The sequence below is a fragment of the Hyalella azteca genome, unplaced genomic scaffold (assembly GCF_000764305.2).
Source record: "Hyalella azteca isolate HAZT.00-mixed unplaced genomic scaffold, Hazt_2.0.2 contig4874, whole genome shotgun sequence".
NCBI classification, from domain to species: domain Eukaryota; kingdom Metazoa; phylum Arthropoda; class Malacostraca; order Amphipoda; family Hyalellidae; genus Hyalella; species Hyalella azteca.
The window spans coordinates 116,497-129,698 of NW_025935084.1; the positions used below are offsets into that span (position 1 = coordinate 116,497).

A 13,202-nucleotide genomic window follows, 5' to 3' on the forward strand; every position below is an offset into this window, starting at 1 on the left:
GAAAATTCCCCGAAAACATACATCATCNGAGAGGGGGAGTTCACCCTGGAGACCTTCAAGAGACAACTGGACATTTTCCTGGGCACAATCCCAGGTTGACCTCTCCTGCAACACTACCAGCGGTGAGAAGCAAGCAACAGCATCATGCATCAGGTGGCCCAAATGAGGGTGGATGAACAATAATCAGAGGTGGCGATCCATCGTGGCCTGGGACTGCTATGTCCCAAACAAGTACCAAGATTACAGCTTTCCAGCATGTTGAAAAAGTTACATCATGCAATTTTTTCAATTTAGAGCTTCCTCTTACTTCCTCTTACACTTGCGATCCAGGTATTTCAGCTAGGCCAACAAATGAACACGATGAAGTTGGATTCCTATGTCGACGAATTTGCTCATGTAGTATCAAGTAGCTCAGACGTCAGTAAAAAAAGGGCCAGGGTGGAGGCAAAGTCCATGCTTGCAATCACCTGCATAGAAAAACCATGCAGCTCTATCCAAGCAGTCGTTCCAGCAACATGCTACCAACAGGCGGTAGCATCCATTCCTATTGCTGCTGAGATTGCATCATTGAGTAAAATGTTTCCACTATGGCCTCTGTAAATTTAAGTAGGTCAGTGTATTCCTGGCAAACTATTATTTAGGTAAAGTAACATCTCTACTTCTCTAGCTTCTAATAATACGAAAAGTTTGTTTACAATAAACAGATAAGTGGATCAAGTTAATTAATGTAGCTAATTATATACTCTACAGATATAATACTCAACAACAATTTCTACTGACCTAAATATTCTCTAGCAGTTATCTTAGATTAGGCGCAATTATTGGAATGCAATGTGATAAATTAAATTTAGTGGCAAATGATGTTCACTACCTTACTCGATCCGCTATGATGCAGACCAAAATTCAAGAGTAAGCAGGCAGATGGACTGGCCAGATGGAAAAGCTTGGGATTGCTGTAAAACGACTGGTAAACAGACTGCTTATTTAGGACAGTGGCAACACGCTCTTTGCATTGCATCAATTGTTATAGTGAGATGCAGTCTAAATCGCACCAATACCTTGTTGTTTGGGTCACCTTAACATCAGTTATTGGACTGCTGACAGCAGCTGTCAGCCAATTATTCCTGCAAACACCAGACAAGAAAGACTGGTGGATGGCAGCCATGTACGATGCAATGTACTTGTGAGCCAGCATTACATTGAAAGATGAACCAAGGTTCATGTGTCTCACTGCCAGGTTAATGAGCCAAATAGAGGCTGCTGAGCAAGTGCACTCTTCCATGCATTTTTCAGCAAGCAGGTGCAAGATGGAAGGAGCGTCTAAAATAACACAATCAGCACCCGCTTTACCGATCAGCACCCACTTCACTTATCAGTACCTGCTTCACTGTTCATCACCCGCTACATTATTTACTCATTTTATAAAAATCTGCTGGAATTCAATTTAAATTTTCATTAGCTTCAATATTCTGCATTTCTGGCCAGTCACAGGCTGAGCATAAAGTAGAATCATAGTTAAAAGCATCTTCAGATTTATTTCACCATCCTTACTCCACAGGGCTCCCTCTTTATTGGAACTTTGCATAGCAGCTCTCGGACAGCATTCTTGTAGCACCTTAGTTTGGCCACAGACCCACTCTCTTCTGGGTCTGATGTCATGGTGGTTCAGCATGAGCATGGATAGTGAACCTGGCCCCCTGGGGCAAGGACATCCTCCTTCTGTGCTGCAGTGACGTGCGCTACTCTCCTTGTCAAGCTCTGGAGATGTCAGAGACGAGGCTTGTTTCTCAGCCAGAACTTTTCTTACTTTGCGCCCAAGTAATTTTATTAAAACTGGATTATCCATTAGAACTGGACCATTAAATAATCTTTAAATCCACCAATTTTTTGTTGATGACTGATATTAGTATTCTGACTCATTTCTTCATCTGATTTTCTCAAGTTTGGGTTTGTCTACCTACAGGTGCAATGTTTGTAGCCAGCCAAGGATGACCACGTCAGCCATGAAACTTTCCAGTGAACTCAAAATATAGCCTATTCAGGTTTTTAGTAGTCAACCTTTTCTTATTTTACTGTAACATTGAGTTAGTTACAAAATTTCACTATAGGGGAAATTGCTATTGCTAGCATCTTTTTTATTTAAATTTACTGTTAAAAGATAGTTTACTGGACATATGATCAGTGCCAACTGTCAGCAGGGCTATGAGTTCTGTGCAACTGGCTGCCCCAATTGATCAGATTGAGATTATTTTGCATAAATTAGGCAGTTCATTGGCTTCAAAATGCTCATTTTGCATGAAAAAAATTTCATTACAACCTACATCTTCCTGAGCTCAAGTTGAGCTCTCATGTGCTACTCAGCCTTAATGTTATTTTCTCTTTCTGATATATACAAACAAAGCTATCCATATTTTATTTTTGAATCTAATTATTGTATTTTGTGAAATATTTTTTCTAGATGTCTTAGCTCTGAAAAGAATTACTTCAAAAATGTCAACACCTAACATTACGGCTCATCTTGTGAAAAAGCTGCGGCAGTTGATGAAAGATGCAAGCTTTGTCCCTAAAGCATTGCATGCCTACATTATCCCATCCTGTGATGCACATCAGGTATGTTTCACTGGATAATTTTTTTAATTGATAGAAATTGAGTGTAGAAATCCATGATTGTATATACCTATACAAGGGTTGGACAAATAAGGGAAATGCCTGAGAAATCAACAAAATAGGTACATTTTAGTATGGTGTAGGTCCACCTGTTGCAGTAATTACAGCCTCAATTTGTTGAGGTATTGATTAATACAAATTTTGATTTATTTCTGAAGGAATTTTAATCCATTCTTCAGCTGAAACTCTCTTAAGGCAATCACATTTTACCACTACTTGAGGGACCAATTCTGGAGGTTTTTGCACTACTCTAAAAGCTTTAATGCATTTGTATTTGAAACCAGAGGTTTTCTAATTGCAGCTCTTCCATAGAATCCAGATCTGTTTAGCCCTTTGCAGACAATCTGTATGGAAACTAGGTTCTGTAAGTGTCCATTGAGGTCTACAGTAATTTCAATAGCCATGGTCTTTCAATTGTCCCTCATAATGTGATTTGGGTACTACCTATGGTCTCTCTTCTGACACCTTTGATTTTCAGTCAGACCTGTGGTTTGCTGAGGACGTTTTTCTTTTTCTTTCAGAAGCAGTCATTACTTTCGAGACAGTTTCTCTAGGAATGTCAAGAATTTGGGAAGTTTCTGTCACACTGACACCTGCCATATGGCATTGACAATTTGGCCTCTTTGAAAGTCAGAGAGTTTTGCCATTTATAGGTTATAGACACTAGAATTTACTATATGTGCAAGGATCAGGCATCAATTGGCAGCATCAATAAACAGTAATATATAAAAATATGTCACATTCACATTGTTTATAACATGTTCAAAAGGAACAGTATCAAAACATCCGGTGTTTCCTTTATTTTGTCCAGCCATGATATATAGGTATATATATAGTGCAGAAATTATTATAAGATGGCAGAAATTTCTTGATTATATGCGTACAATTTATGACCAGAGAGTGCATTTGAATTTTTAAGGAGTTGAACAATTCTTAGATGACGTTGGTAGATCAAAAGGCAGATTTAGCAAATAATAATATATTAACGATGTTTCGAATGTAGCAACATTCATTCTCAAGTTAAGAGAAGCATTGAATAGTAAAATTTGGTTGGACATAAGTACATAATACACGTAAATAGGATACAACACAAAAATTTTGAGCCAGAAAGTCCTTACGCAAACAATCTCAAATTTTATTTTAGACAAATCCGGTAGCTTGGAAATCGATAGCTGGGGTCCAATTCAAAATTAAGACAGTTCCAGCAATCGTTGGTCGATTAATGTTGTGCACCTCCGCATGATGACGCTGGTGGGTTTCTCCAGCACGGTGCAAGCGACAGTCTTGTGAGTTTGTCTCAGGGGGCTTCTCTGCCCTCCAGGTTGAAGATGACAGGTGAGACGGTCTCAATGTCGTGGTTGTTAGTCCAAATACTCCAATGTAGTCCAAATGATGACATGGCCCCTGCCAAAAAGCTCAAGTTCTCAAAGAGGCCAGTGTAGTTCATAAATTTTGCTTCAAAGAAGGTTGTAGACTTCTTCATCATTTGGACTACATTGGAGTATTTGGACTAACAACCACAACATTGAGACCGTCTCACCTGTCATCTTCGACCTGGAGGGCAGAGAAGCCCCCTGAGACAGACTCACAAGACTGTCGCTCGCACCGTGCTGGAGAAACCCACCAGCATATCATCATGCAGAGGTGCACAACATTAATTGACCAACGATTGCTGGAACCATCTTAATTTTGAATTGGACCCCAGCTATCGATTTCGAAGCTACCGGATTTGTCTTGAATAAAATTTGCGATTGTTTGCGTAAGGACTTTCTGGTTCAAAATTTTTGTGTTGTATCCTATTTACGTGTATTATGTACTTTTGTCCAACCAAATTTCACTATTCAATGCTTCTCTTTACTTGAAAATGAATGTTGCTACATTCGAAACATCATTATTATTATTATTATTTGCTAAATCTGCTTTTTGATCTACCAACGTCATCTAAGAATTGTTCAACTCCTTGAAAATTCAAATGCACTCTCTGGTCATAAATTGTATGTTTATATATATAGGTAGGTATATAAATATATATCATTATGTGTACAAGTAATGACTATAGAATGCTCTACAATTTTCATGGAGTCTAAAAATTCTTTAGGTTACATTGGTAGATCAAACAGCAGATTTAGCAAGTTATAATAACATATCAATGACATTTCAAATGTAACAACATTCATTTTCAACTTGAGAGAAGCATTGAAAAACGAAATTTTGAACAACCTTCTTTGAAACTAAATTTACAGACTAAATTGGCTTCTTGGACAACTTCCACTTTTTGGCAGGTGCCATTATTGTTCTCCAACAACAATGTCTTGGAGAACTCTGAAAGCTGTAGTCTTCTGTAGTCTACAGAGAGGCCAGTGTAGTCTATAAATTTTGCTTCAACGAAGGTTGTAGACGTCTTCTTCAATTGGACTGCATTGGAGTAATTGGACTAACAAACACAACATTGAGACCGTCTCACCTGCCATCTTCAGTCTGGAGGGCAGAGGAACCTCCTAAGACGAATTCACAAGACCATTGCTTGCACCGTGCTGGAGAGAACCACTAGGATTTTCATCATGCAGAGGTGCAGAACATTAACCAACCAATGATTGCTAGGACACTCGTAATTTTGGACTGGAATCTGGCCATCTATTTCCAAACTACTGGATTTATCTAAACTTTGAGAGGGTTTGCAGATGGACTTTCTGGCTCAAAATTTTTGTGTTGTATACTTTTTACATGTACAACAAAATTTATTTATTCAAGGCTTCTCTTAACTTGAAAATGAATGTTGTTACATTCAAAACAACATACTATTACTTCCTAAATGTGCCTTTTGATTCACCAGTCACCTAATGAATTGTTCAACTCCAAGAAAATTGTAATGCATTCTCTGGTCATTAATTATAGGCATATAAACAAGAAATTTTTGCTGTACATATAATACTGATATACTGTTATTTAAATGCTAAATTTTAGATCTTTGATATATCTTTCTATATGTTTTGTAATGAAATTAACCCAGAACTAATATTATAACCCTATTACCAAAAAACTTCAATATTTTGCTTGCATATTGCCAGTCAGAGTACACAGCCGAGTGTGACCAGCGTCGAGCCTTCATATCAGGCTTCACCGGATCTATGGGGACAGCAATAGTGACTGACACAGCTGCTGCTCTATGGACTGATGGCCGGTATTACTTGCAGGCTCAGCAAGAATTGGATCAAACCTGGGTCCTCATGAAAGAAGGTGTGTTTACAATAATTGAAAAAATTTGCCTTATTTATGTTACAGCAAAACAACTTATTATATAGGTACTAGGGCAGTAGAGCAAGGTTACAGGCATGGTTACCATGGAAATGTTATGCCAGTAACCTGGGTCTTACTCCAAATGTAATATAGAATAAAATAAAACATCAGAACATGATATTATTAGGAAAGAAATTGAGGCATGTTAATGGGCTTTATGAAATATTCTCAATAGGCATGAACATTAAAATTGAAATAAATGAGTTTTTTTACAGATTTTCATGGAATCATGGTTGATTCTAGCCAAATGTGATAAGTGTTCCATGCTTGCTTAAGAAAAGTTTACTGCTTTAATAGTTTAATTTGTAGAAATAATGATTTTAGCTTAATTTGAATGACAAAATTGCATTAAGTAATGTATACTGCAATTGCCTTCTTCTCCACTTGATAACTGTCTTGAAAATACCATATATGTATAGCCTTGATCATTTGTTTTTTAACTCCGCCTACTGCAGTATTGTTCTTATAAAGTTATTGCTTTGTGAATGAAAACATAATTAAGAGTGATTACCTGCAATCATTTGGCCACTGAAGTTTGATTAAATTTGAAGTGAACAGCACCTGACAAAGTTCTCAATTGATTGATGTCTCTGTTTCATAGGGCAGCATGACACTCTGAGAGAAGGGCCATGGCTCGTCAATCATTTTAAAGGCTATATGCCTCAGCAAGGCTGTGTGGTGGGTGTAGATCCATTGCTACTAGATCAAAAGTGCTGGGTGGAGCTGGAGAAGGAGCTTCTGGGTGCTGGTCACCAGCTTGTTGCTGTTACATCCAACCTCGTTGATGTCGTGTGGGGCGCTGACAAGCCTCAGAGACCCAACAACCCTGTGCTTGTCCATGATGTGCGTTGCATGTACAACTACACATGTACATTATAAGGAATCCACCAAAGTATTTAAGAATTAACAACCAGAGCATATTTTTTATCTTACTCTTCACTTGTTTACAAAATCCTGCCCAGATGAAAGTTGTCATTATATTTGCAGAGTAGATATTATCTTTTTATTGTATTTAGGATCTTTAAGGAATTGTCACAATCGGAATGAAATGGGAAGCGAAGTGCATTGAAAAAAATTTAATGGTTTAGAAATGATCTTCTATTAGCAAATTTAATTAGTTATAAGCAATAGTACCTATATAAATTTATTTTGTATAATTTTCAGAAACACTGGACAGGAAAAAGTCATATAGACAAAATAAATGAATTGCGCAACACAATTAAGCAGAAGGATTGCTATGCTGTTGTCCTCACAGCTCTGGACGATGTTGCATGTGAGTTTCACCTAATCCTACTGCACGCAACTGTACAGTAATCCCTTGCTATATTGCGCTTTACATACCGTGGCTCAACTTCATTGCTGGTTTTCAAGAAATATTAATGAGAAAAATCATTCATTGATCTTTGACGGTTCATGGGCTGAGAAGTAAATATGCAGAGTTAGAGAGCCTGCAAACTTAATTGGCATGTAGGGTAAGAATTTTTAAACACTTGGAGCAAAAAAGTTACCAAAAAATTAATATAGAAATAATTAAATAAATACTATCAGTTGTACAATTTACCATCGGGTATTTCACCTATTGTCGCTGAGGTCTTAATGGTAACACCCACAATTGGTGAGAATATTTAATGATTATTGATTAATGTTAGTAATTGCCCACATCCATGTTTTTACTATTGCCAGTGTTTTAAAAAACGTTGCAAAAACGCCGATAGTAATGCAATGCAGTGCCCCCAATTTCCAGAGTAATAAATTTTATTGTTTGTGTGTAATCTGATAAATTACTCTGTATGTATTATTATAAGATTTATGGGGCAAAATTCAGTAAAATTTATTTTAAATGTAGAGCTAAGTTAAAGAAGATTGATCAGAGAACATCATCCACGTCTTGCAGATCTACTGAACATGCGAGGCAGCGACATCCCCTACAACCCCTTGTTCTTCTCATACATGATCGTCACACTGGAAAGCGTCACCATTTTCGTTGATGTCTCCAAGTTAACGGCTGAAGCAACGCAGCATCTGCAGCAGGAACCCTGCCCTGTTGAAGTTGCTCCCTATGAAGATCTCCTGCCACGCCTCACGCAGGTCCAGCATTAACAAAATTTTAGATGCCGTTATTCATAAGCAGTTTTTATATTTTGATTTAGTTTTATTTTAACATGCTTTTCCACCCACTCATTCAACAACATATATCGATGTTTTCAGGCTCTACCATCACCTTCCCCATAATTCATAGCAAACCCTCTCCATAATTCCGCAAAAGAACGTACTAGTTGTTTGCACTCCACTCTGCCACTCTTACCCACCTCAATACCAAGCCCAGAAGCTGGTGTACAAGGTCCATACAATCAAAAATACTTGTACCTACGAGTCAGCCAATCACTGACGGCTTTTCAGGCTAAACCCGCCAATCACAGACCAAGAATTCACTTGCACTTTACTTGCCGTTACTTGTACTTAGGCCTCTATGTGTACTTAGGCCTTTTTGCTTACTTAGGCCTGGCCTCTACGTGTACATAGGTCTCTATAAGTACTTAGGCCTCTACGTGTACCTAAGCAAGTTTTGCTACTACGACCTCAGGTGTGCTCGAGTGTGCCACCGGGGCAGTTCGTGTGGCTACCCACCACCTGCTCCCAGGCCGTAGTGGGCTGCGTGCCGCCCCACCAACGTCGCCTGCTCTGCACGCCCGTCGCTCTGCCCAGAGCTGTCAAAAACCCTACAGAAATACAAGGTGAGCGCATCTTGCGCAATGTATCTCTGGCAATGCTTTGAAACCATTGAGATAGCGTGAGGTGTGGGGACGTGTCGGGCAGCGTGGGGTGTCGGGCAGTGTGAGGTGTGGTGCAGCGTGATGTATCAGGCAGCGTGATGCCTCAGGCTGCATGAAGTAAGAGACAGCGTGAGGTCAGAGTGATATAAGGCATGTCACTCACGCCGCTGACGACTGCCACCGCAGGGCTGGAGGCTTGCCACGTCCGTGACGGTGCGGCGCTGTGCAGCTTCCTGGCGTGGCTGGAACAGGAGGCGCCGCAAGAGACGCAGACGGAAATGTCCGCGGCCGCCTACCTCGAGCAGTGCAGGGCGTGAGTCGGCAGCTGCTAACACATTCCATAATTTGAAGTAATTTGAATGCTGTATATGGTTTTACGTGTTATAAAGTTTCTCATGTCATTTAGATCGTGAAATATTTAGCCCGGTTCCTAATGGGATCAAGCTATAATTTTTCACATACAAAGAAAAATTAATATTTTAACATATTTTTTATTTACTACTATCACAAGTGATAATAGTATCACAGGAAACCAAAGAAAATTTCAGAAAATAATTCTCGGCATTAATGGGTTAAAAATAAAATAACATCGCGTGGCAGGAAGCAGGACAACTACCGCGGCCTGAGCTTTGAGACGATCACGGCGGTGGGCAGCAACGCGGCCAAGACGGAAATGTCCGCGGCCGCCTACCTCGAGCAGTGCAGGGCGTGAGTCGGCAGCTGCTAACACATTCCATAGTTTGAAGTAATTTGAATGCTGAATATGGTTTTACGTGTTATAAAGTTTCTCATGTCATTTAGATCGTGAAATATTTAGCCCGGTTCCTAATGGGATAAAGCTATAATTTTTCACATACAAAGAAAAATTAATATTTGAACATATTTTTTATTTACTACCATCACAAGTGATAATAGTATCACAGGAAACCAAAGAAAATTTCAGAAAATAATTCTCGGCATTAATTGGTTAAAAATAAAATAACATCGCGTGGCAGGAAGCAGGACAACTACCGCGGCCTGAGCTTTGAGACGATCACGGCGGTGGGCAGCAACGCGGCCATCACGCACTACCGCACCAGCCCCGCCACCAACAGGACGGTCACCACCCGCCACATCTACCTCGTCGACTCCGGCGCCCACTACAGGTGAGCCCGCCACATCTACCTCGTCGACTCCGCGGCCCACTACAGGTGAGCCCGCCATCTCTACTTCGGCGAACCAAGAGATCAGAATTTATTGACTTCATTTCCCGATTATTTATTTAGTGGACCCGAGTGCACTCGCGCTAATTTTAGTCCGTGTTATTTTATTCTTATCTTTCATTTGCCAGCGAATATTTGGCCGGCTTTTTACGGAAATGATTGATCCGCAGTGATGGCACCACGGACGTCACGCGCACGCTACACTTCGGGGAGCCGACAGCGGCGGAGCGCGACGCCTTCACGAGGGTCCTGAAGGGGCACATCGCTCTCGCCACCGCAGTCTTCCCACCCAAAATAAAGGTCTTGCCTCTGCTTTGTGGCTTTAAGCCATTGACACGAGTTAGTTACTTGATGTTTGCATCATTTGTGAGCTACATGAGTAATGCTGTTCATTATTATCTCGGTTCTGACCTCAATAGTAAGCTGTACAAGTAACGCTGCTCCTTATTGTTTTATAGCCTTTGCCCTCGGCCCTGACAGGGCAACCGTCTGGACAGTTTTGCACGGCAGTTCCTGTGGTCGGTGGGGCTGGACTATGGCCACGGCACTGGCCACGGCATCGGCATGTTCCTCAACGTACATGAGGGCCCCATGGGCATCGGCTGGCGGACCTACCCTGACGACCCTGGCTTGGAGGAGGGCATGTTCCTGTCTGATGGTTCGTGATGACCATTTGATGGTTGCGAGAACGCGTATGATGGTGTGGTCCTCAACTACCTATATTTCCTATGTTCTGTTTCGAGTCAAGAAGCAGTTTACTGTGTTAATGGGAGCGTCTACCCTAAATTTTATCTCAGTAATTTACAGAGGGATCAATTTGAAATTTGGTACACATGTGTAAACCCTAAAAATACTCAGGTTTTATTCGTGTCAATTTTTTGAAAAATTGAAAGAAAACGTGAAATTCTTAGAAAACGGCCAAAAAGGGGTACTTTAGCAAACCTATCTCCTCCTAGGATTTTCAAGCTACGATTTTCTAAGACCAGTTTGTAGCCATATCTACAAACTGGTCTTGAGGTTTTTTTTTTTTTGCATTTCTCTTTTTTGTGGGTGTGGGAGCATTTTGTCCGAAATTTTTCGAAATTTTCGATTTTACCTCCACTTTCCCCTCCTTTTTGCAAAATAAAATCCGAACTATAACGAACTTGGAAAAAAGGCCAAGTCCAGTTTGTAGATCTTTTCTTTGCAAATCGAACGGTATATGTCTCATTGATGTAGCTTCAAAACTCTAGGAGGAAATAGGTTTTCCGTGACAATAAGTGTGAATATTGAGGAGAGCGCGACAAAGTCCCGCGCGCACCACAATAATTGGATAGGCCAGAATGTCAGCTTTAAGATGAGACTAAACACGTAACTGCAGAACAACTCAAGTAGACACTATATTTAAAGAGCTCAGCAGCTAATTAATTCCTATCTAATTACTTGAAGAACTCCCCACCCGCCCCCCTTTCATGAAATGTCGTGAAATCATAAATCAACGTACAGAGATGGCAGTGGTACCGTTGGATAGGGCTGAATGTCAGCTTTAAAATGAGTATAAAAACCGAAAAAGGGAAAATTTTTAATTTTAGGGTAGACGCTCCCTTAACCATTCTACAATTATTCATGTGTACATTTTGGCCCTGTTGAATTGTCTCTTTTTATTTGAGAGCTTCTTAAGTGGGACCTCAAGAGGCTCTAAGCCTCTCGCTCCTACCTTTTTTCATTTGGGTTATCTGAAAGGAACCAAAACTTAGAGACTCTTATCCTGACATAAAATAACTGCCCAATGCAATTAACGTACAATGGCTTTCAAACACCTGGTCTCAAAAAATCAGTTACGTCCAGACAAAGATGAGCAGACGCCCTGTAACCTAATCCGTATTTGTCTGCGCTTCAAACATGTAGCTTTTCTTCTTAGCATCGTCTCATTGCCCAGAACCCGGATACTACAAAGCGGGAGAGTTCGGCATCCGCATTGAGAGCATCGTGCGCGTGGTGAAGGCGGACACTCCGCACCGCCACAACGATCAGGACTTCCTCACCTTCAAAGTGGTCACTCTGGCACCCATACAAGCCAAACTCATCGACGTCTCGCTGCTCACTAATGCTGAGGTTGCTTGCTTGCTTCCACTTCATAATTGCTACCGTCACCATTTTGATGTTATGGTTATAAGAAACCTCAATTTATGCCTTCGTTGTGATTTTATTGTCTGTCTCTATAACTTGTATGCGCGTGTGTCAGTTTACCGCATTGAACTACACAAATTTTCTTGAAGTATCATGAAAGATATTTTTAGGAAGTTTGAGAATGCGTATTTGCTAAGGATTTGAGTTGCAAATTCAATGCAGGTGGCTTGTAAACCGTAATTTTATCTTTCGATGGTTGGCGGACATCAGCAATAATCAAGGACAAAATACTATTTCTTCCACACTGTTGCAGTGATAATGCCGAGTACAACTATGATGTTGGTCTTTAATCTCCGATAATTAATTTTTATCAGCTGGATTGGCTGAACGCGTACCACGAGACCGTGAGGAAGGAAGTTGGTGCTGTTCTGAGTGCGCAGCGCGACCAGCGCGCGCTGGAGTGGCTGATGCGGGAGACTGTGCCTATAGCGCGTCTCGCCTGAGCTACTCTCCGCCGCACGTAGCATGGCTCATCTTCGTCATTAATGCGTGTCGGCACCTTATACCCAATCCATGTATCTTCAGTAGTATACGCATTTTTTAAATTTAGCTAACTATTTTTTCAGATCAATGAAGCAAATGGCAGGGTAACAGTTTTTACAAGACGCGACTTCGAAATTCTAACTTTGCACATTATAATTCATTTTACAGTATGCAGAAAATAAATGATGGACATTAATTGAGCGTTATGGCTTATTTTCCCCCAGTGTTCCTTCAAAGTTGTGTGGACTCATTTGCAGGTGGCACGTTTAAAATACTCATTTGATCGTTTGTTTTTTGTGCTCTCTATGAAAGTCCGCCCTTGACACGAGCTGAATCCAGTTCCGTGGATGCCCAGGTCAGCGTGTTTGCTACCTAATTCAAAATATTATTTTTTTAACTCACCGGCAAACTTCTCGGCGGATTCAAACGCAAAACGTAATGTTTGACGGATTTGAAAGAAATTACAAGTATATGTTTTTAACACATCTGTTAATTTGCGAATTTTTTCAAATTTTTGCTTTGTTTAGTTTTCTATTGATACGCAAAAACGCTATTTTTGCGTTATTGGAACGACCTGTAAAATTTCGTTGTAGTTTTCTTTGGATAAGTT

General features: G+C 40.3%; 1 protein-coding gene across 1 annotated transcript; it reads left to right on the forward strand.

Moving 5' to 3' along the window:
• Positions 1-1,457: 1,457 nt before the first annotated feature.
• LOC108675859 (xaa-Pro aminopeptidase 1) lies at positions 1,458-12,788 on the forward strand. The gene is made up of 12 exons (XM_018163907.2): positions 1,458-2,610; positions 5,736-5,904; positions 6,566-6,807; positions 7,129-7,237; positions 7,859-8,052; positions 8,549-8,699; positions 8,925-9,051; positions 9,734-9,883; positions 10,111-10,240; positions 10,421-10,598; positions 11,859-12,034; positions 12,424-12,788. The coding sequence occupies exons 1-12, from the start codon at positions 2,491-2,493 to the stop codon at positions 12,550-12,552; spliced, it is 1,875 nt and encodes a 624-aa protein (XP_018019396.1). The 5' UTR covers positions 1,458-2,490; the 3' UTR covers positions 12,553-12,788.
• The last annotated feature ends 414 nt before the right edge of the window (positions 12,789-13,202 follow it).